The 24,962-nt window shown below is 34.2% G+C and overlaps 4 protein-coding genes across 6 annotated transcripts in view; 2 read left to right on the top strand and 2 right to left on the bottom strand.

Annotated features, from left to right (window-relative positions):
• Positions 1 to 1,553: 1,553 nt before the first annotated feature.
• LOC107008915 (F-box protein At1g70590-like) lies at positions 1,554 to 4,732 on the top strand. Of its 3 annotated transcripts, none has more exons than XM_027914080.1 (4): positions 1,554 to 2,200; positions 3,618 to 3,751; positions 3,851 to 4,033; positions 4,196 to 4,606. In XM_027914080.1, exons 1-4 carry the CDS (start codon positions 1,615 to 1,617, stop codon positions 4,268 to 4,270), a joined length of 978 nt encoding a protein of 325 aa, XP_027769881.1. In that variant the 5' UTR covers positions 1,554 to 1,614; the 3' UTR covers positions 4,271 to 4,606. The 3 variants fall into 3 exon arrangements, with proteins under 3 accessions (XP_027769881.1, XP_015063624.1, XP_015063615.1); XM_015208138.2 differs by having other exon boundaries at positions 1,555 to 2,200; positions 4,271 to 4,606; XM_015208129.2 differs by having other exon boundaries at positions 1,615 to 2,200; positions 4,466 to 4,732.
• Positions 4,733 to 6,229: 1,497 nt separating this feature from the next.
• Positions 6,230 to 9,360, bottom strand: LOC107027279 (nicotinamidase 2-like). Its single transcript, XM_015228488.2, has 3 exons — positions 8,944 to 9,360; positions 7,477 to 7,744; positions 6,230 to 6,507 (listed from the first exon to the last, which is right to left on the bottom strand). The coding sequence occupies exons 1-3, from the start codon at positions 9,284 to 9,286 to the stop codon at positions 6,504 to 6,506; spliced, it is 615 nt and encodes a 204-aa protein (XP_015083974.1). The 5' UTR covers positions 9,287 to 9,360; the 3' UTR covers positions 6,230 to 6,503.
• A 1,195-nt stretch (positions 9,361 to 10,555) lies between these two features.
• LOC107008301 (succinate--CoA ligase [ADP-forming] subunit alpha-1, mitochondrial) lies at positions 10,556 to 18,364 on the bottom strand. Its single transcript, XM_015207278.1, has 7 exons — positions 17,915 to 18,364; positions 16,564 to 16,773; positions 14,763 to 14,933; positions 13,876 to 13,999; positions 13,197 to 13,258; positions 11,641 to 11,722; positions 10,556 to 11,010 (listed from the first exon to the last, which is right to left on the bottom strand). The coding sequence occupies exons 1-7, from the start codon at positions 18,125 to 18,127 to the stop codon at positions 10,874 to 10,876; spliced, it is 999 nt and encodes a 332-aa protein (XP_015062764.1). The 5' UTR covers positions 18,128 to 18,364; the 3' UTR covers positions 10,556 to 10,873.
• A 2,324-nt stretch (positions 18,365 to 20,688) lies between these two features.
• The window catches only part of LOC107008760 (tobamovirus multiplication protein 3), a 7,658-nt gene continuing 3,384 nt past the window's right edge, over positions 20,689 to 24,962 (top strand). Inside the window, exons 1-7 of the mRNA XM_015207920.2 lie at positions 20,689 to 21,008; positions 22,979 to 23,069; positions 23,225 to 23,277; positions 23,356 to 23,448; positions 23,524 to 23,595; positions 24,247 to 24,319; positions 24,402 to 24,447. Of these exons, the coding sequence (XP_015063406.1) occupies positions 20,835 to 21,008; positions 22,979 to 23,069; positions 23,225 to 23,277; positions 23,356 to 23,448; positions 23,524 to 23,595; positions 24,247 to 24,319; positions 24,402 to 24,447 (602 nt within the window). The 5' untranslated portion in view covers positions 20,689 to 20,834. The remainder of the gene's footprint in view (positions 21,009 to 22,978; positions 23,070 to 23,224; positions 23,278 to 23,355; positions 23,449 to 23,523; positions 23,596 to 24,246; positions 24,320 to 24,401; positions 24,448 to 24,962) is intronic.

Here is a 24,962-nt window from a genome sequence, read left to right as displayed (position 1 = left end):
AATTATTTTAAATTGTTAATTACTGTAACTTATTATACATTTTACGTAGCTTATAAATATAAAAATTTTATTTCAAAGTTTTGAAGATTTCATGCGCTGATTTTTGATCAAATTTACACTGTTTTATTCACGAAAAATAAAAAATTATCACGTAAGCTAAAATAGAAGGAGTGTATACTTTTTCTTTTTATCTCCTTCCCAGTATATTTACAGACTTATTTGATTGGAAATGAGTTATTTAGTGATTAATTATTTCGAATATAGTTATTTTATTTTTAATATGAGAATAAATATAACATTATAATTTTGAGATATGTTATTTTCTTAATTATACATGAAATAAATTTATCTTAAAATTAATTTCAAAATTAGTTATATGTATTTCACCAAATGAGCCCTTAAAGATTCTAAGTCTTTTTGTGTGACCTCTTTTATATATATATATATATATATATATATATATATATATATATATATACATACATACTCAGCTTTATTTTTAGGGCAATTTTTACATATAACAAATATAAAATTTATATTTGTGTGCTATAGTAAAATTTGCATAATTACGCTTCATAGCAAATATATATATATGTAAAATCGCTATACATATACAATTGAAGCGAGTTATATAAAACGAAGAGTATAAAACGAGAAAGAAAAAAGACTTGGGCAGAGAATTGTATAAAACGAAGTATATAAAACGAATTGTATAATTATAAGTATACAGGACGATTATATACAATTTGAATTTGTATAAAAGGAGAAAGGAAGAAAAGCAAATGAGACGTGGACAGGGGTTATACAATTGAATCGAATTATATAAAATGAAAAGAGAGAAATTATATACAATTTGAATTTGTATAGAACGAGAAAGAGATAAAGACAAAAGACACTTGGGAAGGGAACTACTTTTATTGTATAATTATAAGTGTATAAGACGGAGATATATATATTTGCATGTGTATATACAATTTTCTCTCGCTTATACAATTAGGAACACAATTTATACAATTCTGTTGTATAAAGCGAGAGAGGCGAGCGAGAGAGAAATTTTTAATATATATATATATATTAAAAACATGTGTGAGGAAAAATAATTTACATTGATTTTTTGTCTTTAGAAAATATTTAATCCCTCTTTTAATCAACTTCATAAATATTTTTTAAAAAAGAGATCCTCGAGCTATCGTAAATGATATGTAAATACCCTTCGTTATATTTTTGATACATTGTTGAATCTGCCGTCTAAACACTAGAGCATATATACTCTTTATACTAACAGATATACATGTGCTACAATCTTATCCATCGATCTGACATTTATCAACGGATAAGATTGCGCCATATGTCCATATTTAATCTTCCGTCAAAGTAAAAGCATATACTCTAATTTTTAAAAGACAGAAACACCAATATCTCAAAGATATAACATATATCTGCATAACATGTACAATTATTCGAGGATAAATTTATCTTTTTCTTCCGTTTAAAAAAATTATGACCAAAAACCCTTTTTAAATGAACATTACTTATATATATACGAAATAACTCACCTTTGAAAAATCTCACGTGCTCTGATTTTTCTCTCTTCCTTGCTTTCCTTCCACCGGCATGAATCAGAAAACATGGCCGGCGACCAAGTCCAGTTCCGACGGCCTTCGTCGTTTCACCGCTTTCCCTTTCATCAGAAAACAGACCCATCTTCAAAATCGTCCATCGGAAAACCCCTTTTCCGATCACTCCAAAAAGATCAATACAACAACTCCTCCATCATCATCAAATTCTTGTTGCAGTAGTAGTAGTAGTAATCAGTACTGCTACAATCAAGACTTTTCTCAGCTTCCCTACGATATTATCTTGAAAATTGCTGCTAGGTTTTCGCTGTCGAATGTACGGGCATCTTCTCTAGTATGCAAGTCTTGGTGCGAGGCACTTCGACCTTTAAGAGAATCTATGGTTTTTCTCAGATGGGGTAAGAGATTTAAGCATGGAAGAGGTGGGGTTAAGCGTAATTTGAGTAAAGCCCTTGATTCTTTCCTTAAAGGAGCTGCTCGTGGGTCTACACTAGCTATGGTGGATGCTGGGTTACTTTATTGGGAGATGGGGAAAAGAGAAGAAGGGATTAGTTTGTATAGAAAAGCTGCTGAACTTGGTGACCCTGCTGGTCAGTGCAATTTGGGGATTTCTCTCTTGCAAGGTATTCAGATTGTTGCATTTTTTTTTTTCGTAAAAACATAAACTTTGATGCTCAATATCTATAAATTATACATGGAAATCTAGATTCAAGGTTGGAAGAATCGGAAACAGGCTCGAAAATGGAACCACAACAGCTTGGGTTAACTAGTAATAGTTACTGCTTTTCGCTTTTTAGGGTGGAATTACTACATAATCATGGCCAACTATGGTGTCGGGCTAGGTTGCACGTACCTTGACTATTTGATTAAATCCATGCTAACTCATACTAGCAAAAGAAACCGTAGGGAGATGGATAGAATCACTACACTGTCAAGGCCAACTATAGTGTTGGGCTAGGTTGCACTCACCTCGACTAATTGATTAAGTCTATGCTAACTCGTACTAGCACATGTATTGGTGCGGATTATGTGCAACATACTCTCTTCGTATACTTTTACTAGCAGGGTATTCAGACTGTTGCATTATCTTTTACTTTAGAGTTAATAGTCAAAAACACACTTAAGATAGGAAAAGAGAATTTACTGAATAGTTCGGATGTGTTTTGTATAAGTAAATCGTGATTTGTTAGGTAGAAAACTCAAAAATCAGGATTAGGTGTGATTTTGATCGTTCATTCTTCTTTTTTCATTTTAACGAACAGTTGTCTCGAGGTAGGTTGCAGACAACTTCGACTATTTCACTAGGTTACCAGTAATTCTGCATACTGAGAATTGAGGTTAAGGCTTCGTGGTTCTTCTTGACCATTAGGTGCTGTGATTGTTGCAGTATTTTATTTGTGCTTTATGTGTTCAGTTGCTTCTGTGGATTGGATGAATGTCTTTTGTTGGAGCTGTTTATCGGTGAAAGAACTAGCTTTGCAGTGTTGATAGCATCATATGTTCTGGACTCATGATCTATGATCCCTGAGTTATATTCATTCATGTCTAGGCCTAGGAATTCAGCTGTATTAGAGGCAATATAGGCTTTAGGGTTCAGAAGGGAACATGTTAGCTAGCCTGTAAGTTATGCATTATAGATATTTGTATCAAACTAAGCTGAATATGTGGAAGATAACAACCTTAATCGCGTGAATTAATACTAACGAATAATGAGGAGGAAGTTGATAGCTTTGAAAGGTTTAGTGAGTAGAGCCCCTTGCCTTTTTCTTCCTACTCTGACTGGCTTAACCTTTTTGACATGGCTCATATGCAAGTGTTGTGAAATCATGCCGTCTCAAATCATTTTCTGTCCTGCCTATTGCTATTGAGATTTTGGTTATTTATATATGCAATTAAATATTTTAAGTTTTTGGTATTAATTAACGCCTCGCTTCAAAAAGGTGAGCGCCTCACGCGAGGAGAGGCAGACGGTCTTATGTTGCCTTCCACAGACCCTTGTTGCCTTTACGTCCAAAACACTGACTCTATCTTCTTATGTAGTGAATCCTCTGGACCCCGAGGAAGCTGTTAAATGGCTTTATAAAGCTTCCGTTTCTGGTCATGTTCGTGCTCAATACCAGCTTGCACTTACTTTACATAAAGGTCATGGTCCGAAGAGAAATCTCCAGGAAACGGTATGAAAAGTGTACCTCATTTAAGTTAACTGTCTGTTTATATTACAGAAATATGCCTAATGAGAACTATACTTAAAAGGTTTCCTCTTAATTGCATAGGCAAAGTGGTACTTGAGGGCAGCAGAAGGTGGATATGTCCGCGCTATGTATAACACAGCATTATGCTACTCGGTTGGAGAAGGTTTAATGCAATCTCATGAATTAGCAAAAAAATGGATGAAGAGAGCAGCTGATCGAGGTCATAGCAAAGCCCAGCTTGAGCATGGGTTGAGTCTATACTCTGTAAGTAGTGCCTAAATTGCTCCTCCACTCCTTTTCTAGTTCAATTTCCTCGTAAATAAAGTATAAACGCGGAATAAAACCCAAACCTCATTCCTTTTTATTCCCTAGTAGCCAGTGAACATGTAATATTGTTCATAAACTTACTTGGATTGAACCTGTTAGGAGAAGAGACTCCATTTCCAACAACTTCCCGGGTTATCAAATCTCTCCTATATGTTTGTGACCTTCATTTTCTAGGAAGTCAGCGGAGTTGTTTGCCTCTCTCCAAATATGAATAATCGAAGCCTTGCTAGTGTCTAGCTAAAGTTTGCGGTCTTCAGTAAGAACCCAACGATGATACCTGGATCGCGAGTAGACAATCTGTTTCCACTTCATAACTCTGTAGTTAGGCTTGAAGTCGATTTCATAACCACTCGCGATCACATTGAACAGGATGGGGATAGGATGCAAGCTGTGGTATATCTGGAACTTGCTGCTCGCGCTGGTGAAGCTGCAGCTCATCCCGTGAAAAATGTTATACTTCAACAGATGTCCACTTTTTCTCGAGATCACGCTATGCTTCTTGTCAATAGCTGGCGCTCTTTACCTTCATCGCACTGATATAACCCTATTATCGTCAACTTCATACAGTTCAATCAATGTATAACTTGACTTCTTGAAGTAATAGAAGTGTAATATAAGATTTCATTTTCCCCTGCAGTTACATGTTTCTAATTTCTGTGCTACTACAGTAACTGTTGATGGGAGTTTGAACTAGGGGCGGGCCCACGTGTATCACTAGTTCACTACTGGTGCACGTGCATTCGTTAACTTTTTGGAAAATTATGTATATATATACGTATATATGTACATTTTGAGGTAGACATATTTTATTGGGAAAATTGTATATATAATAGCAAACTAATAACCTAAATTAAATGGAATAGCTAGGGTTTGATTTAATTGTGCTCCATAGCAAACATTAGCTAAAATTTGTCAGCGTCTCTCTCCCAAAAATCTCGCTCGCCACTCTCCATTCTCGCTCGCCTCTCTCGCTTTATACACAGAAGTGTATAATTCTGTTTCTGTTTTGTATAAAGCGAGAGAAAATTGTATATACACATGCAAAAATGTATATCTTCGTGTTATACACTTAATTATGCAATTTACAAACATTTTACTTCAAATATTGCAGAGAAAAAGGCCAACGAATTATACAATTGCGAATATACAATTGCAGTGAAATACAATTTTCTCTAGCTTTATACAACAGAAGTGTATATATTGTGTTTCTGTTTTTGTATAAAGCGAGAAAAACATATATCTTCTTGCTATACACTTATAATTATGCAATATACATACATTTTAATTCGATTCAACTGTATGCAAGACAAATTATACAATTGCAGCGAAATAGGCCAGCGAATTATACAATTTAGGCCAGCGAATTATACAATTGTATATGTATAGCAAATTATACAGTTTTATGTTTGCTATGGAGCACAATTATGCAAAGTTTGCTATAACATACAAATATGAATTTTTTGTTTGCTATATGTGAAAGTTGTCCTATTTTATTAGGCACCAAAAGATACAAAAGCCAGTTGGGTTAGTTGGTTTAGACGCTGAACTTCTTTGTGGAGTGATTGGGTTCAAATCCCCATATGCTAGTGACTTCACGGTGCAAAGTGAAATTTAAAATCACCATTTCACCTAAGACACTTTATTTATTAGTATCATGTTTCATGCTTATCAACACGTGGGCATCCATTGCGCGTTGTGATTATGATGACACGTGTCATTTCTCTCCCTCTTTTGACTCTATTATAAATTTATTAAAATGTGTGATAAATGCATTATCCATCATTATAACTTGTATTATATATGAATAATAAATTATTCTTTGTAATATGTATTAAACTTGTATTATAAATGAATTAAAAAAATCAAGTGAAAAAAAGATATTATTACTGTAAATGATAAATATTTTTTATTTTAATATATTTATGTAAGTTTCCCTTTTAATAAATGATACTCTCAATTGATGTCACCTTTTTTCATAGTTTGAAAGGTTAAAACAGTAGCCACCACCTACTCCGTATAATTTCTCCATATAATTTCACAAGTGGAATTTAGAGAGAAGAGAGAGAGTTTCGACAAACTTAACAAAACATATTTTATGGAAAATAATTTACATAAAAACAGCCTATAGAAATATAGTGAAAATAATTGAATTTCCAAAACATATAATATGGAAAATAATGTAATATAAAACCAGCCTATAGACATATATGAGATTTACGTATCGTAAACATATCTTTTGAAGGTAAAATACGTTATTTCGATATAAACACTCGATACAGATAAGTACTCACCTTTGACATGAGAAGGTACATCTTGTCATGTATTCATTTTATCTTACATCTATCTGCTTATTCTCAAATATTTACTCACTATAGTATTTCTCCATAGTTCCTCCGTCGCTACAATATTACCTGCAAATTGCATACACCGTGAAACCTCATCGTTAGTACTACTAAACTATAACAAAGACGATGTTTAACCACGGAAATATTAGCTACGATAAAAAAACTTATCACTTATTTATTTACTTTCCGTGACAAGGCACGAAGCAACAGTGTAACCTAAAGCGTTATTCATGTTTTGAAATATTTTTTTAACAAAAAGGAAGCGAAAAAACTAATGTCTAAACGAACTTAGACCACAAGTCTCAAATGTTCTTTTAAAAAACAATGTCTGTAGTCAAAGTGCATCACATAAATTGGGATGACATGACTAATATTTCATCATAGTTGTCATCTATGTCGCTCATACTCACCGAAATATTGTCACACCCGTGACAGATCTCTAAAAATTACACTACTTTTAAAGGAAGCATAGGTCGTTTAACCAGACTCTTGAGTGCTCAGGATCCAATTCCCACCTATAAACATTTTTTGAAGAATTTGAGCAACATATGTTGTTGCACTTGATTGCTGAGTTCTCAGGATCCAACACTCGCATATCGACATTTTTTGAAAAGTTCGAGCAACATAGATTGCTGTACCTTAACTCTCGAGTGCTCAGGATCCAAACCCACAACTATCAACAATTTTTTAGAGACAAAGCAGCACAGGTCGTTGTACCCGACTCTTGAGTGCTAAGGATCCAAACACACCTATAAACATTTTTTGAAGAGTTTGAGCAACATATAATGTTGTTGGTGTACTTAACCCCTGAGTGTGCAGGATCCAACACTCGCATATCGACATTTTTTTTAAAAAAGTTCAAGCAACATAATTATTGTACCTTAACTATCAAGTACTAAGGATCCAACACGCACTTATCAATATTTTTTCAAGTGTCGGAGCCACACAGGTTTAGTAACCTACTCCTGAGTGCTCAGGATCCAACACGCACTTATCAAAATTTTTGAAGAAACCAAGCAAGATAGATTATTATACCTCAACTCTTGAGGGCTCGGGGAATTGAGAAAGGCAGCTTGAATCCTTTTGCAATCAACCAAATAAGTGAAACCATAAGCTAAGTTCTTCAATGTAGCATCATGCAGTTCTGCTGAGGAAGTTGCAGTTGCATCTGTGGAAAAGAAGACTCTGAACCCTCTAATAAATGCCTCTCTGGCTGTGGTCTCACAGCACAGATTGGTCATTACTCCAGTCACTATTACCTCCTTTATCCCCATTTCCAACAGTTTCTCCTCTAAGTTTGTATCTGCAAAGGTATGCTAATATAGTCCTTATAAAATTACCTTTTCAGTCGATAACGTTAGATTCAAGTCTAATGTTTGCTCGTATATTGAATAACTTTACATACAAAACATTAGATTGTGATCTAACATGTACAATAACTTACAAAATATAAGATTGAGACTTATATTCAGTTTACTCGAAAAAATCCTTAGATGGTAGTTTAAAAGATCAATAAAATCATTTGCTAAAAGAGTTAATGGTCAATAACACACATTAACTATCAATTTTCTCGTGAGTTTCATACGTCAACTATTCGTTGTTATCTTTACCTACCTAAGCTATCACTCTTTGTACCTAAAGACACATGAATGTTGAGTTGGCCAAATATTATTTCCACAAAACAACACGCGTATGTAAATCAACTCGTTACCTAAGTGTGTTTAATACAAAAGAAATTTAAGTAGATAAATAGAAGAGCGAAGGGTCAAAAACACACATGAAATATCCCAATTTTTCGATTTCCCTACTTAAACTATTTGTTTTCACTTTTCCTACCTGAAGTATCACCAAATATTTACCAAAACAGACCTCAACTATTTGTTGTTCCTTGTCCTACCTGAACAATAGTGATATTTTAAGTACGAAAAGAGAACAACTTATAGTTGAAATGTGTTTCGATAAACATTTGGTGATAGTTCATATATAAAACTAATGAAACTCGAATCATGTGTGTTTTTAAACCTTTCACTTTAAATAGAACAATATCTAGTTGAGATCTCAGATTGCCATAATACATAAGCTTGTCATTTATCTTGACTTCAGTTAGCATCAATATTCAATAACTTTCTATGCGCACAAGAAGACACTAAAACTTATATAAAATTGAATAAATAGATACATGTGGTACGACATAATACAAATCAATTTCCATGTAAGACAAGTGTATTTCACGTGAATTACACTGTAGGATACACGTACGTAGGACGAGCATAGTAGTATGTGTATATCTATTTGTTCAATATTATACAAGTTCAACCGTCTACTCATCCACACTCAAAGTTGGAGGACTACATTCATATATTATGCCAATGAAATTCACAAAATGTTATAGTTTAATTATGTTTTTGACAACTCTTAGCTAAAATTTCACCAAAAAGTCGAACAAGAAGTAACTACAGAGCAACCAGAAAAAAATGACTGTAACTGAAAAAAAAAAAGTACCTCTGAAGGCACTGTAAGTGTGTTTTTCGACCACCAAATCACCGTCTCTCCGATCTAACTCCGGTATAAGTTCAGCTTCAACGGTTCCATCTCTGATAATATCACCGTTCCACCACTCGTACATCATGCCGTAATCCTCCGGTGACTTATGACAGTGGCGCGTGAATATCACCGGCACGGAATTCCGCCGGCAGAGATCGATTGTGGTTTTGATTGCTGGTAGAATCGGTTTACCCATGGAGTAGAAGTAGTTCTGCATATCAATCACCAATAGAACAGCGGATTTTGGATCTGGATCTCGTTTTCGCGTCTCGAATTTTTTGTATGATGATGAAGAAGCCATTGTTAAAGAGAATTTTGGTGGTCTAAAACATGGGAAGTGAGTTTTATCCACTTTCTAGTTTCCAGTACCTTCTACAAGGAACAAAAAAAAGGCAATTATACCTCAACTATCAACTATCGTAAATGATATGCAATATCCTTCGTTATCATGTTTCTATAGTTTAAAAACTAAATCGTATAAAAGACTCTAACAGAAGACTAAATAGGAACATTTAGTGCAATCTTATTTATCCATACGATGTTATTGGGTCAGTGGATAAGATTATCACGCGTGTATTTATGTTAATATAAAGGATATATATATACTCTAATTTTTAGACGACATAAGCACTAATGTCTTTAAAGTTTAACGGAAGGTATCTGCATAGCATTTACGTTAGTTCAGACTATATTTATCCTTTTTTCCCTTTCTACGTGCTAGTGATGTTTCATTTATTTATTTGAGTTTTTGTACATGAACTCAACGATGTACGAGTTTTTTATTTGAATTATCATCTATTATTTATTAGAAATATCTTAATTATTCGTTGTTCTGTATCATTGTTTAGGTGAAATTTCTTACCTATAACTATTTATTAAAATACATTTCAACTATCCATTTTCTCATTTCTTATCGGAATTGCATCATTGTTTAGGTAGGGAAGATGAGTAATTGATAATATATATGTATTTTGACTAATAGTTGATTTACTTTTTATGTGACATATTTTGAAGTTTTAAGTTCAAACAAATCTATTTTTGCCATAAGTTTTTTATATATATCTTTTAAATTGTCAATTATTTTCACTTAATAGTACTTTTTTTTAGTTTTACGTAGTTTAAAATATATAAATTTTATTTTTTAGAAAAAATTAAAAATTCCATAAGCATTTTTTAGGTCAAACTTAAACTGTTTGATTCTCGAAAAATAAAATATCATATAAATTGAAACAAAGTAGCAGTTCATGCACTCGATAGTTCATCTCTTAAAATAGATAGGAAAATCTTTGTACACAATATCCTCGTCAGACTTAAATGATGAAATTATACTATATATATATATATAATATATATATATATATATATATATATATATTGTTGTTGATGATTAGAATTGTACATTATTTTGAATGAAATTAACATTTGATTTAAAATAAAGGTAAATATAATTAACCTATCTTTGTTGCTAATAGAACATTTTAGTACATTTAATCCAATATATGTATTATGTCAACTTATATATAGCAATTGAAAGCCAAAAGAGCAAGGATAGAAAATAGCAAATCAATGATAAGGATAATAAGAGTCTTGTATTATGAATTTGCTTTGGTCCAAAAGCATGCTCTCAGTACAATACAAATATATATGAATTTGCATTGTTGCAACATCTTGTCATAACATGAAAATTCAGACCTAAATAACAATAAACCATCACAGTTTATTGAATGGTTCTTGGATAATATTTCATATCCATCAAATTTTCTCTTTGTTATTATCTGCCAAAAATGGGTTATGGTGGTGGGATAACAGGGCATCATAATATCGCGTATGCCCGCGAACAAAACAAGCAAAAAAAAATTTCAAATGAAGATATTGTTGAGCCACAGGCTTACACGAGACCCCTCTGTTTGAACACCTCAAGCATTGAAACTCCAATTTTCGCGGGAGATTCACACACTGTAACTCCAGCTTCTTTTAGTGCCTTGATTTTGTCTTGGGCTGTTCCTTTTCCCCCCGATACAATAGCTGCGATTCAATAAAAAATCAAGGATTAAACCATTTCTCTAGGCGTGACAGCAGGTAAACTGAAGCATCTTTTTATAGTTCATGCAATATTCAATCATCGACGTGATAATGCAGAAAAGCAACACAGTAGAAGAGTGATCATGCCCCTTCCTGGTAATTTCGAATGGGACGAGGAAAAGAGAATGAAGCCAGGTATCACAAAAGTATCCTCAATAATTGTGGATATCAATAATTAGCAGATAGTTCCCATTTAGTATCAATAACAAGCAATTCTGATGCATTCTTTTACTTTTCTTCCATTATTTTTGGTTTGAGGGGCCATGAAATGGAAAACATAGTTCATTACTCAGATAGAATCCCGTCATATGACCTTCACCAAGTATAGATATATAAGAAATTCGACAATAAAACTTCTGATCGGACATTATAAAAGGACAAAAAAAATATGGAGGGGAGATTTTTTTTGAAGGGCACATAGAACAACATAAACTAAACATGGAACATCCCCTTATACTTCTTTGTATGGAACTAGAATGGATTTAATAAATCCCAGATCGTTATGGTTCGCCCAGGGGTGGGGGATGTGGAGGGTGTAATCAAAAGTTGAAATATTTTATGAACAACAAGTACCTCCAGCATGACCCATTCGCCGTCCAGGTGGAGCAGTCAATCCAGCAATAAAAGCAACTACAGGCTTTTGAGTTCCACTTTCCTGTTGAGTAGCAAAATACATAAACAATAGTGAAAACTAAACATTATTCAGCACAACTTAAAATGCTATCAACCTCAGAAACATGGCTACGAACTGGATGTTTTAGAAAATTATGACATGATAATCTGACAAAGTTCTGGATATCCTCTCAAAAATACAAGCAGCTAAAGGAGCATCTTGTCCTTACTTTGGGGCCACAACAATAACTCTTTTAAATTCCCATATGCGAATCATAGAGCAGTGCCAGCAGATGCAGGATCAAAAGCGTAAATTTAAAGACATGGATAATATCTGAAACACTGCTTTTTCGTGGAACGAAGGTCTGATGAACCACAAAACAAGATTCAATAAAAAGAGCCAGGCAAAGAAAGCGAAAATACATCTGGTCTAAGTGGTCTTAAGAATGTTCTCTTTTTCACAGGTTGAAGTCAAAAACATAAGGCGTAGAATTAGAATTCCACCACAAGAGGTAATTTAGCCTTTTCAAGGGGAAGTTTCAAAATCCAAGTGGAGTATATAAGAAGTATAATAAGAAAAAGTCAGAGGGGAATCGACATTACAAATGGAAGTGGGACAACAATCTTCAGTCAAGAGAGTAATGAGCTTACTGGTAAATTTTACCCAGTTGGGAAGGTAAACCTATAACTAGGGAATATATTTTTGGGGAAAAAGTGACAGCTGAAAACATAATAGGTGTGAGTTTTTGGGACATGGGAAGGTCAAAGGTGTCGAATCTCGCATGCAGTTGTGGGACTGAAGCAAGAGATCAAGAAGAATGATAGAGGTGAGTTCTTTTACTATTTTTACCTTGACAACTGGTACGGCCATAACATACCTGCCAGAAGGAATTTTCGTACCTATTGGAACAACTACCATCTCATCCAGTTTCTTACAACACTGAATTTCACTAGATGGAGTACAGCCTTGACATGGATAACAACAGATCATGCTTGTCCAAAAGACGTTCTCTTTTGAAATAAACAAAGATCAAATAACTTGTCAAAAAAGAAAAAATATATATTGCACTCCTATTCTACAAGACTTATGTGGCCATGAAATAAAAAACTAAAATAAATATACTGCCTAAATTTGATCAATTGTGGAATTTTGATAAATAAACTATCACTAATAAATATTTCAACAAGTAAGATTAAACTTTAGTAGAGACAAAATATAACCCCTATAGCGCATTCCCTGACTGATGTCCTTCTTACCCAACATCAAAACATGCCTCATTTAAATTTTATAGTGCCATATTTGAAAGAAATTATAATATATATCAATAAGATAACTATTACTCTTGACTGTATGGCACTAAAAATACAGATTGACCTCTATCATAAACAATTTTCCAAACCGAGATGGAGAGAAATTCACATCACACAAAAGAACTAAACAAGCGGTCTTACACAATAGTTTAAACCAGAATTTTGGAATACTTTTTTCTGACATAGGTTATTAAATCATCACGAACCTTTATGAGGGCTGCAGCATCTTCTTCTGCTGTGCCACCAATTTCACCAATAAGAACAATACCTGGCAAACAACAAGCATGTTTATTTAGATAGGATGTTCTTAATCTTCTTTCAAGATGGTGCATTGATATTCTAACTTCTGTTATCACCTCATTCCCAATTCCATACAAATGGACTCTATATAGTTCAAGTCTAGGAAAAGCAGGAACATTTGTGAAACGAACAAATTTCAATAAAGAGTAGAGACAAAAGTAAGTAAAAAGTCTAAAGGTCCAACAACGATATTGACAGAAGGAAGTATCCATTTCTGGAGACGGTTAATCTGATAAGAAACTGCAAACAGTTCTTTCCCTCGGTTGGATACTTAGTGGAAGGTCACCAAGGTAAATGGCAAGAAATTTGTGTTCTTCCCATTTTTTGGTGGCTTGGCAGGCCCATCTCCATTGATAGAAGCCCTTTAGCAAATTTTCTCCTACAAAGTTTTGCTGTTTACTACACTATTGCACTATGGCAGTAACAAATTTTAAGTAACTTAGAAATCTGATAATTCTTAAATAGATTAATATCTTATTGTCGTCTATCAGTACAAGTTCACCACAAACACACAGAAGAAGAAAATGCCATTGTAATCATGTTCTACACTAAGCTTAGCTAAATTAATCCTTCAGTAAGATTTACCTTCTGTTTGTGGATCAGCAATAAATTTCTCTAAGCAATCAACAAAGTTTGTACCATTGAAAGGATCACCACCGATCCCTACACAGGTTGATTGCCCAAGGCCAACAGCAGTAGTTTGGAAAACCTAGAAATCACAGAACAATAAAAGAATAAATCAGAAAAAACAAAAGAGAAATTCACAACCAAACTTTAGTGTATAGCAAGCAAATATTAACACCAAAGAACATATATAAAGTAGATACTATTCCTCAGGATTCAGATCTGATCGTTCCCAGTGCCATATTTTAAGAGGAAATATCTAATTTATATGAGACGCAGGAACCAGATTCAAGAAAAAACTTTCTGACTTCTATATCTTCCCAACATTCATGGTGTCAAGGCGCATATACACATTCATATTCAATGATAAGAACTTCAAATCTCATCACTGAAAAAAAACCGTAGAAAAATAACAAATTAACCTGTGTATGGCTAACACATTACAACAGCATAATTGAGTCAGAAAGTATATTCAAGGATTGATTTTCTTCCTAGATATAGCAAGCCTATTAGCATTTCAAATGTTAAACTTCTAGGATCAATGTGGTTAAAGGGGAAAGCCATAGAAATGCAACAACAATAACAACAACATACCTAGTGTATTACCCTACCTTATGAAGGCAGAGATCCATAGTAATACATCAAGTAAAAAACAGAAAAGGTCTACAAATGTGGTGTTACAATGAACAGGTAGGGTTTTGAAAAAAGGAAATATTTAATTGAATCCTTTTTTCGCCAGATGTATTCGTGAGAATCTTCTGAGCGTCAAAATCTTTAGTGGCTCGCCATAAATATGTAAAATTTAAACAAGTTTTATGGACCACATGTTTCCAGGGAATAAATCTTACTGCTTCATATGTCAGTGTGCCAGATCGAGAAACAATTCCAATACGTCCTGGTTTGTGAATGTATCCAGGCATAATACCAATTTTGCACTCTCCTGGTTTTATGATACCTGGACAATTCGGGCCAATCAGCCGAGTTCTTGATTGCTTCTTAAGAGCAGCTTTTACACGAACCTATATTGCATGGGGAAAAAAAACAAAGAAAACAAGCTAGTGAGAAAATAACGAGTAAAAACAGAAAGGTGCAAGTTCACCTAACAAGCTTATCCCAATTGTAACATTTATAGAATCTACCCAAAAACAAAGGAAAGAAGCACCTGCCCAACCCCCCCAACCCCCCAAAAAAAAAACTCATCTGGAGGTTTTCCCACTATACCGTATCTTTTTGTTGGATCGAGCAGCTCACAACTAGAGTCTCGACCCATGTAATAGTGCTAGTGCTACAATTCAAGTATATTCTCATCCATTTAGGTCCTAAGTTTACTATTACACGAACTACCAGGAATGTGATACAATGATCCAGTTGTCATTTCCATCTTGATGCATTCATTACCTTGGAATGCAGTTCCCAGGCTACAAGATCTCAATATTGTTGACTTAAAACAAGCTTGTTGAAAAATAGCTGAAAGACTTATGTAACTATGTAGGCATAATATGGAATATCCATTTTGAAAAGCATATTATAAAAGATAGAAAAGAAATGCAGATCATGACTAAGGTTCAGCAGAATCTCTAGAAAATCTAATGACCGAAACTTCAATTATAAGATTACTCTCTCCTCGAATTACTCATCCAGAGCTCAAAACATTCGACGCAACAAAAGCAGGAATTGACACTTGGTAGATAGCATAAAACAAATATTACAAATGTCTTATGGCCAACACATTTCTTTTTAAATCTTGAATAGACAATCTCAGGCTAAATAATATTATAAAAATCTGACCAAAAGGTTCTTTTAGAATTTAAAAGGTACATTTAAAGGGCTCTAACCCCTTGCATCATTTCATTTCTGCCAATGGAGAAAAATATCGTTCTTGACTATGACAATAAATAAATAACAAGAATCGTACAAATGTTTGACATATATAATACACAAGCAAAAAAACGAGTAGCCTAATAAACAAAATGGAAGGAAGGTGAATGAAAATGTTAGCGTGAGAAGTTTCTTTTCATTTTGACTGTAGATTTAAGCCCATATGCTCACTTTAACACATCCTTCATACCTTTAATGATTTGTAGCTTTTATTAATACTCTTTATTGTTGATCCTTAAAGTTGCGGCAGTTGTCTAGTTTCTAATTCATTCACCCCTTCCCACATTTAATAGATGAACACTTCTGTGCTGGTCATTGACGCATTTAGTCATCAGAAAAGATTTTGCTCAACTACTTACAGTTACACATGTATGAGTCTTTTCTTCCACTTCATGCTTGGATCTTTATCCCAATGTATTTTTTCTTTATTGGGGGGGGGGGGGGATTGAAAAGTTACTTCACAGACCAATAGAACAGCTTTCATCTAGGAGATACTTTCTCAAAAACTCACTGAAAAAATATGATTCACTAAGAAATCCCTCTTCCTAAAGGGATAAGGATCAAAAGTGAGAATATTCCTTCAGCCATTTCTAATCAAAATGTTTCAACAACTGTTTTGAACTTCCTATATTTAAAGATATATATTACTCCTTCGATTTCATTTACGTGTTTTAGTTTGTTTGGGCACGAATTTAAGAAGCGGTGTACAATTCTCCAACCTATAATGAGGGGAAAACGAGAAAATTCCAATAGAAAGGATTTGTATCTTACCATATCATGCTGAGGAATTCCCTCTGTAATGCAAACAATTAAGTCCAATTCAGCCTCCAACCCCTCCATAATAGCAGCTGCAGCAAAAGGAGGAGGTACATAGATCACTGAAGCATTAGCTTTCGTCTCTGCTTTTGCCTCTTCAACAGTGTTGAAGACAGGAAGACCTAAGTGTTCTGTTCCACCCTTCTTGGGTGTCACTCCACCAACCTATTTAACCAAATGAAAGTCAAAATGAGAAACAGAAATTCTCTCTTTTCAGATGCCTAACATAATGCCAAAAGAATAAAAAAGAGCAAATCTATAATGAAAACAAGAACAAAACTTTCCAAATAAGTTTTATTAAAGAGTAGACTTTTTTCAATAGGAGCATATCATACAGAAATTAGCATTTTCTTCATCGGATACAAAAAGAGAAAGAACACAACATAGAAATGAATGCAAATACTTGTTCAAATGAGATCAACCTGATGGCTGCAAATTGCGACAAACTCTAAAAAAATTCGCAGCATTACTGGCAGTGATAATTTTAAGGAAAATTCAGAAAACAAAATATGTAGAAAAGACCTTGAAGACACAAGGAGTTCAAAAACATCCGAAAAGAACCTTTTTGGGTAATGGTGTCATGTACGTTAGCTTGCCCACCTCAACTATACCACCAGGTATCGTTATCTGACACATACCAGATATAGTATCCCCCAATACATAGATACGACATATAGGAAAATATTACCAGCATATTCTACCACTACCGGGAATTGAAGCCTAGTTTCTCATGATTTTCACCACCTCATTGACCACAAGGACATACCTTTGGGTGCACATCATACAAAGACTTAACATGAGTATTAGCAAAAGAACTATTATACTAACATATGCAATAACTTATTATACTAACAAATGCAATAACTATAAAAGCAGACATATAGGGATAAAAATACCAGCATTTACTACCTCTACCGAGAAATGAAGCCTAGTTTCTCGTGATTTTCTCCCACCTCATTGACCACACAATGACATACCGTTGGGTGCACATCATACAAGGACTTTTAACATGAGTATGAGCAACAGAACCATTATGCCAACATATCAGTAACTCTAAAAGAAGCAAAACACGCATACCACTGTTATCAACAAACTAAAAAAAAATTACAGCCTAACTTAACACAAGCATTAGTAGTTATTCCACCTCTCAAACTCATGATATACAGATCATGTGGAAACAACTTTTCCATAATACTAATTGTAAACATATACAAATGATTATACTAAATACAGATGTATTGTACGATGCATCTACTAGTCTAATATTTTAGATCCACATCTATTACCAGAAAAAAGCATCACTTACCATTTTGGTGCCATACTCGATGGCCTGCTCGGTATGGAAGGTACCGTTCTTCCCTGTAATGCCTTGACAGATGACACGTGTGTTCTTATCAACGAACACAGCCGGCGGAGGCGGTGCCGATCCAAACAATCTGTTCTGAGCAGCGAGTGTTGGATTGCTAGAACTCAGCTTTTTTGACAGATTTGCGATCAGTTTGGTCGCTTGGCGAGCCATTTGATCGATGATTCACCTGTATCTCTACTAAATCCTCTCTATTTCTCGGCGACTTACAGAGGATTTTCCGGTGGCGTTCGGTTTGTAGTGTAAAAAGCTTGAGAGCGGCAAAAGTATGAGGAAAAGTCTTCTGAATCGGAAAAGTATGAGAGGGCGGGCGAGGAATGTTCGTCGGATTCGGGGCAGAAGTGATGGGTCACTTTTCAAATCGGGTCATGCATTCGGATCAACCCAAAATCATCGAAAATTGAATTATCATCAACAACAATTGTGGAGTAGTAAGTACTCGTCATCCTTAACCTAGAGGTCTTAGAGGAAAAAAGGACTTTTCGGCTCCAATGTGGGACTATCGAACACCGAGTGGGAAATAAAAAAAGGGAATTTCAAGCGCGAATTCAAATTAGTCGGGCTCCAATGTGAATATCGAAAATCGGATGAAAAATTAAAAAATAAAATAAAATTATTGAATTGAGATTTATTTCATTTCAAACTAGCATAATATATAAACGTGTCATTTAACTTCATATATACATTTAAAAAATGTGTTGGAGATTTATAAATATATCATTTAACTTCGTCTTGTATTAAATAAATGTGTTAGGAGTATTTAATTTGGTCTCAATATAAGATGAAATTAATGGATATCAATTTTTTGTGGGGAATATTTTGTTGTTACCAAATTTGGAGAGTAGTTTCTCAAAATTCGTTGACTTAATTATGGTTATAATATTTGTTATGTAATATAATCTTAACCTTTAAAAATTAAATAGGATACATGTCTCTTATCTAAATTTATACTTGATAGAATGGAGAAAAAATGTAATGGAGGGAAATTGCAAAATTCTTTTGAGTTTTAGAATCTCCAGTGATCGGGCAGGCGGATATGATTGTAGACTCGTCGGAGAAGGTGGTATACCATCTGAATGAAGCAAGCAATTGGTGGGAATTATTATTGTTTTAAGATCAAGTGAAAGATATGTGGATCGATTTCCTCCTTCCAACCTTGTCAACAAGGTAGATCGAAATGAATGTGCTTCCAACATTAACAATTCCAATAATAACAGAGGAAAAAAGCAAGGCATTGGCCTTGAATCGCATAGTCTGAAACAGAACAGACGCGTAAATATAATAGCGTTGATTCCAGTAAATTGCTGAAAGACTTGCAATAACACACCAATCACAAGTAGCAGAATGCTAGAAGGCTTTAACAAGTTCTTCAACGATGTTGATTAAGTTGGAGAAGCATATTATCATATTTGCAATAGTTATTTTCTTTAGCATGTAACTTTGTTTGATAAACATGTGGGAAAAATTTAATCAAATAAATCATCCACAACAAAAACTCCTCGAAAAATACCAATATCATATCCAAACATCAGTCCACCAAAAGCACCAAAAATCCAACAAGACACCACGTATAACGTGATTTAGAATTATTCATCTGAACATTCAACATTTTTTTTATTATAAAGAAAGATATTTTACTCTCTCGTGTTTCTCGTAATAGAAAATAGCTAAAGAATTACCTCTATTTATAACAATGCGTATTTCTCGTAATAGAAAATAGCTAAAGAATTACCTCTATTTATAACAATGCGAAATCCTAATCCTATATTATTTAGACTAAAGTTTTTATTAGTTGATTCCTTCTCCTAATGCATCAAGGACAAGGGTGTGAAAAAATCGAACCGAAAAAATGTTATTGGATATTGTTATTGGGTTACTGAATTATTGGATTTTAATAAGTTTATAAAAATAATTTATTGGGTTATTGGTTCAGTATCAGTTTTTACTATTGGGTTATTGGGTAAACCGATAACCCAATAAAATGGTAATAATTTATTATTTTGCCCTTTCTAATTATTAATATTAATAATTTAATATATAATTAAACACTATAACTATATCAAATTATTAGAACTCTAGCAACTTCACAGTATGCCGCTTTACTAACTTTTACTATTTACTCAAAATCTAAAGATTAAAATAAGGAGTTCACAATTGAAGCTATTTGATTTTAGTTTTCGTTTTAGTGTTGTACTAGTTTATTTTAGTTTTAGTTTGTAATTATAGGTTGTAGCATTTGCAAGTTTGTAAAGGTCCGTAATTTGATTAACATAAAAAATTACATACTATGTTTTGGCAATAATATGTAATTATAGCCTTCCTACTATATCTTCTCTTATTGATGTAATTTCTCATAATCTTTCTTGTTTCACTATATCAAAACATCTAGAGAAGTGAAAAGACATATAATATTTTACGGACATTTTCTTATTGGGTAAACCGAAACCGAACTGATAATGATTAAAAACCGATAAATCAAAAATCGATAAAGAATATCTTATTAGTTTATTATTGGGTTAGCATATTTAAAAACCGAAAACCAATAAACCGGACCGATAATACATAAAATCGAACCGAATCGACCGATGCACACCCCAATATATTTATGTATAGGACAACATTACCCTATAAACGTTTTTTTGAATATTGTATTTGTTTTTATATATAATAAAATAATACCTTTTTTTTCTAGCCGGCCATTTTGAAAAAGAAAAGAAAAAAATACAAATTTAAATAAACAAAAATAGTAAATGAATTTTTTTAAAAATTAATTTCTGAAAAAGGTAATTGCCGATTTTGGTGTTTGATTTTTTTTGGGGGGATTTTGAAATTGGTGAGTTTGATTTTGGAATCTCCGGTGATGGGACGGGCGGAGATGGTTGTAGGCCCGTCGGAGAAGGCGGTGGCGGTGGTGGCGTATCATCTGAATGATGCAATCAATTGGTGGGACGATGTGAACAGATCTCTTGATTGGCAAAACCGTATATTCCATGTCCTTGCTGTTCTCTACGGCGTTGTCGCCGTCGTTGCTCTTGTAAATTCTCTCTCTCTTTACGTCTCAGCGTTTGAGTTTGGAATTTTATGAGTTAATTTAAACATAATTGTTATGTTGATTGGGATAAGAGAGGTTCCATCAGGTGGTAAGCATCCTTCCCTGTGAATTAGAAGAAAGGAGGTCTAGGAGGTAAAGTTGTTGTCATGTTAGTAGGATGTGACAGGTTCGAGCTGTGTAAATAGGCTTTTTGCATCCAATAGACCTTTGTGGTTCAGTGCATAGTAGGAGCTTAGTATAGAAGAAAGGAGGTCTAGACGGTAAAGATGTTGTCATGTTAGTAGGATGTGACAGGTTTGAGCTGTGTAAATAGGCTTTTTGCATCCAATACTGGGTTGCTCTTTTTATATTGTTATGTTGATTGGTAAAGTAAGATTGGGCTCGTATATGTGTTCGAGATGTATGAAGAATCTGATTATTTGTTTTCTGTTGCTCGTTAGTTGTTTGTTTTGAATGTCATGTGCATCATGTAACTCCGAAATTTGATGTTTTCGTCAAGGGAAGAATTCTAGGTGGAACTTTTGAATTTGAGGCATTTTAGACTTGTTTTTGATGGTCCTTGAAACGGGGATAGATAACTCATAGAGTATGCATCAAGCTTTCAAGGGGCGCTTACTAGAACTATCACTCAGCAGAGCTTTAGTTTGGCTCATATCAGTGTTTTAGACGGCAAAAGGCGACAAGGGTCTGCCTCGCCACAAGACGAGGCGACCGGCGAGGCACTCGCCTTTTTGAAGTGCGGCACCAATTAATACCAAAAAATTAAAATATTGAATTGCATATGTAAATAATAAAAATCTCAATAGCAATAACATATTAGCAAATAGTTTAATTCAAAACTAAAAATAGATAGTACATACTATAATTCTAGAACATGAATGCGAAAAAAACAAAACAAAAGTCAAAACAGAGGTAGAAGTGACTCCGAAGAAGAAGGAAAAAGAAACCAAAAAGAAGAAGTTTGAAGAAGAAAAGAAGAAATATGTCTTGGTTGGACTTTCGAGTAGCCGGAAAATTTTGCCTGGTCGCCGAAGGAGTCTAGTCGTAAGCCTTAAAATTACCTTTTAACTTTTAAAATCCTAAATCGGTAGTCTTTTTTTAAGAATATACAAAAGGTGACGCCTTTCTTGCTTTTCTTGCATCTCACCTCTCTCCTTTTGTCGCCATGGCATCGCCGTTTGAATATTGCTTAGCCACAAAGCTAAAAGGCGACGAGAGGTCGCCTCGCCTCTCGCCATTGGCGACGAGGCGATCGCCTTTCACAACACTGGCTCATATGGATAGGGAGAGGAAAAAGAGAGATTTTCGTCGTTTTGGGATCATTCGGATAAACACGGTATTTTGCGAAAGGGGAGTATTCTATAGTTATAGTAGATTAATACACAATTTGTTCAAGAGACAATTGCTTCTTAACCGGAAAATACTTGCTTAAATAGATATATCAAATAGGAATTGTCTTTATATGATTTCATATAGACACTTGAAAGTTATTAAAACTGAAATTTGAAACTAAAAAGGGAAGTTGTTGAAGTAGGTAAAACTTTTAAAGGATTGCACCTTTTCCTCCCTGAAAGTTCATGATTATTATTTCCGGTATGGCGGGTGTTGTTGTTGGTGTTCCAAGTGTTTAGTCATGGCAAAACTATTATATGTTACCAGGGAGAATATGCACTTATAGTATGTATATTTTTGGCAAAAGTTGAAATTGTCTAATTTCCACTAATTGGTTTATGTATGCAAAAAAAAGGGGGCATAAATTTTGCCAATTGGTTTGTTTGTGTCTCATTGATTGATTTTGGTATACTTGTTTAAATTTTCATGCATGTTCTTGCGCATTGGATGATCATATTGTTATTCAGTTATTGCTCTACAAAATTATTATTACCAGTACCAATACTTCAATTTATGTGCGGCTCTGGAATTTGTTTCTTACTTTGCAACTTGGCAATCAGGTACAATTAATTCGCATTCAAATGAGAGTTCCTGAATATGGCTGGACCACTCAAAAAGTCTTCCACTTTCTCAATTTCTTTGTGAATGGAGGTCAGTATCTTTCTTTTCTTTACTTCTAATTATTTTTTGAACATTCTGATGGGAAGTTCCATTACATATGCTTTTCAAATGATTGTTCCTGTACACTCCACTTTGTTTTGACGTGTTGTCTTTGTTATTTAACTGTGTCTTCATGTTCTTGGCAGTTCGCTCGCTAGTTTTTACATTTCGTCGGGATGTTCAGAAGTTGCACCCGGAGGTTAAGCAACAGAGTATCTTGATGTTTTTTGTCTTTACACTCCTTTAATTTTTAACGTTGTATGCTACATTTTTGCAGATTGTGCAACATATTATGCTTGATATGCCAAGTCTTGCATTCTTCACAACTTATGCTCTGCTAGTATTATTCTGGGCTGAGATATACTACCAGGTTCTTGTGGTCTGTCTCAGTTTTGTCTAGATATATATCTTCTCAATGTTAACATATTTGTTTTTTCTATGACAGGCACGTGCTGTGTCCACGGATGGGCTTAGACCTAGTTTCTTCACAATCAACGGAGTGGTTTATGCTATTCAGGTAAATATGTGACAGTTATGCAATACTTATATAAACTGCTTCTGTTTCAATTTATTTGTCTTTCTTTCCTTTTTGGTCCATTTCAAAAGAATGCCTTGGCAGGAGCATCAATTTATTTTGGTGCTTGCTAGAAATAAACTCTGGTCTGGGAGTTTTGACATCAATATATTTCTAAAAGTGACAACAAGTTTCATCTGATCAGAATTTTTCTCAACATTCTTAAACATGTCGTTCATAGGGTATTTCACTCAGTACCCCGGCCATCCTCTCCAACTCCCAAACGTTAAGGATACCCTCCACCTGAGCATCATTAGTTACTACAATTTTCCCTTCTTAAGGGTATTCTATTAGCAGAAATGAGAGCACAGTGCCTAATATTTCACAAAATGTTGAGACCACTCATAAATCTTAGGGATATATCAAACGAAGTGTCATTGATAAGAAAATATGTTTCTGTCATTTGGAGATACTTTATCAAGACTACATTTTGTTTGATGAGATGTCCAGTGTCACAGTTAGACATGTAACTTTATGTTTTCTCATGAAACTGTTGCATGAAACATGTGAGACAAGGGTTTACTCTTTTAAATTGCTGTACCTATTTGGTGGATGTTCATTGCTGATTTTCTTTGTTTCTTATATATCTTGCAGATTATATTATGGCTGATAATGTGGTGGAAACCTATTCGAGTACTCTTCATCTTATCCAAGATGTTTTTTGCAGGTTCTTGTTTTAGATTTAACTTATTTTTAGTGTTTCCCATTGCATGGATCTGTTGCGAAGTATTAACATAATGTACTTGCAGGTGTATCCCTATTTGCAGCATTGGGGTTTCTCCTCTATGGTGGAAGGTAAAATCTGATTTTTAGTATCAGTCACTTTGTCACCGACAGTAATTACCTAATGTACATTTGTTGAATCGCATACAGAATGGGTATAAATTAAGCACATAAGCATAAAGCTTAGCACTGGTTTCTATCTTTCGTTAAAGGATGTTTTATCTTCTGATTCTTTGCTATTCTTAACACTTCTTTAGAAGGTAGAGATGGATATGTAGTCAATTGTTGTTTGCTTTGATCAAAAGCCAATTTTTTTGGACGAAAAGGTGATCTGCTTCCTAGCCTATACATCCACAGATCTAAACCTTCACGAGATGACTTCTGTTGTGTCCTATGCGTCACCATTTTCTGAAATTATGTATCTTGTATATTGGCATGTATCTTATGCGATCTTCGGTTACTTTCAGTAACCTGTACTTCATTAGTTTGATACCAGGAGCACACATTGACAAAGAGGACATAAGTAAGAAGAAGATGTAGAAGGAAGGAGGGAAAAGAAGGATGGGGGAGGGGGGGGGGGGGGGGGA

Source organism: Solanum pennellii, chromosome 1 (assembly GCF_001406875.1).
Source record: "Solanum pennellii chromosome 1, SPENNV200".
Taxonomy (NCBI): domain Eukaryota; kingdom Viridiplantae; phylum Streptophyta; class Magnoliopsida; order Solanales; family Solanaceae; genus Solanum; species Solanum pennellii.
This window is presented reverse-complemented; position numbering and strand designations above follow the sequence as displayed.

Excerpts from the sequence above, each read along its gene's own strand:
- LOC107008915 (XM_015208129.2), top strand. The coding sequence starts at position 1,615 with ATGAATCAGAAAACATGGCCGGCGACCAAGTCCAGTTCCGACGGCCTT. Across the intron at positions 3,752-3,850 it reads AGAGAAATCTCCAGGAAACG|GCAAAGTGGTACTTGAGGGC; the intron begins GTATGAAAAGTG and ends TTAATTGCATAG. Across the intron at positions 4,034-4,465 it reads ATGGGTTGAGTCTATACTCT|GATGGGGATAGGATGCAAGC; the intron begins GTAAGTAGTGCC and ends CACATTGAACAG.
- LOC107027279 (XM_015228488.2), bottom strand. The coding sequence starts at position 9,286 with ATGGCTTCTTCATCATCATACAAAAAATTCGAGACGCGAAAACGAGAT. Across the intron at positions 7,745-8,943 it reads CACTTACAGTGCCTTCAGAG|ATACAAACTTAGAGGAGAAA; the intron begins GTACTTTTTTTT and ends ATACCTTTGCAG.
- LOC107008301 (XM_015207278.1), bottom strand. The coding sequence starts at position 18,127 with ATGGCTCGCCAAGCGACCAAACTGATCGCAAATCTGTCAAAAAAGCTG. Across the intron at positions 14,000-14,762 it reads GCACACTGACATATGAAGCA|GTTTTCCAAACTACTGCTGT; the intron begins GTAAGATTTATT and ends TGTGATTTCTAG. Across the intron at positions 13,259-13,875 it reads TGCTGATCCACAAACAGAAG|GTATTGTTCTTATTGGTGAA; the intron begins GTAAATCTTACT and ends GTTGTTTGCCAG.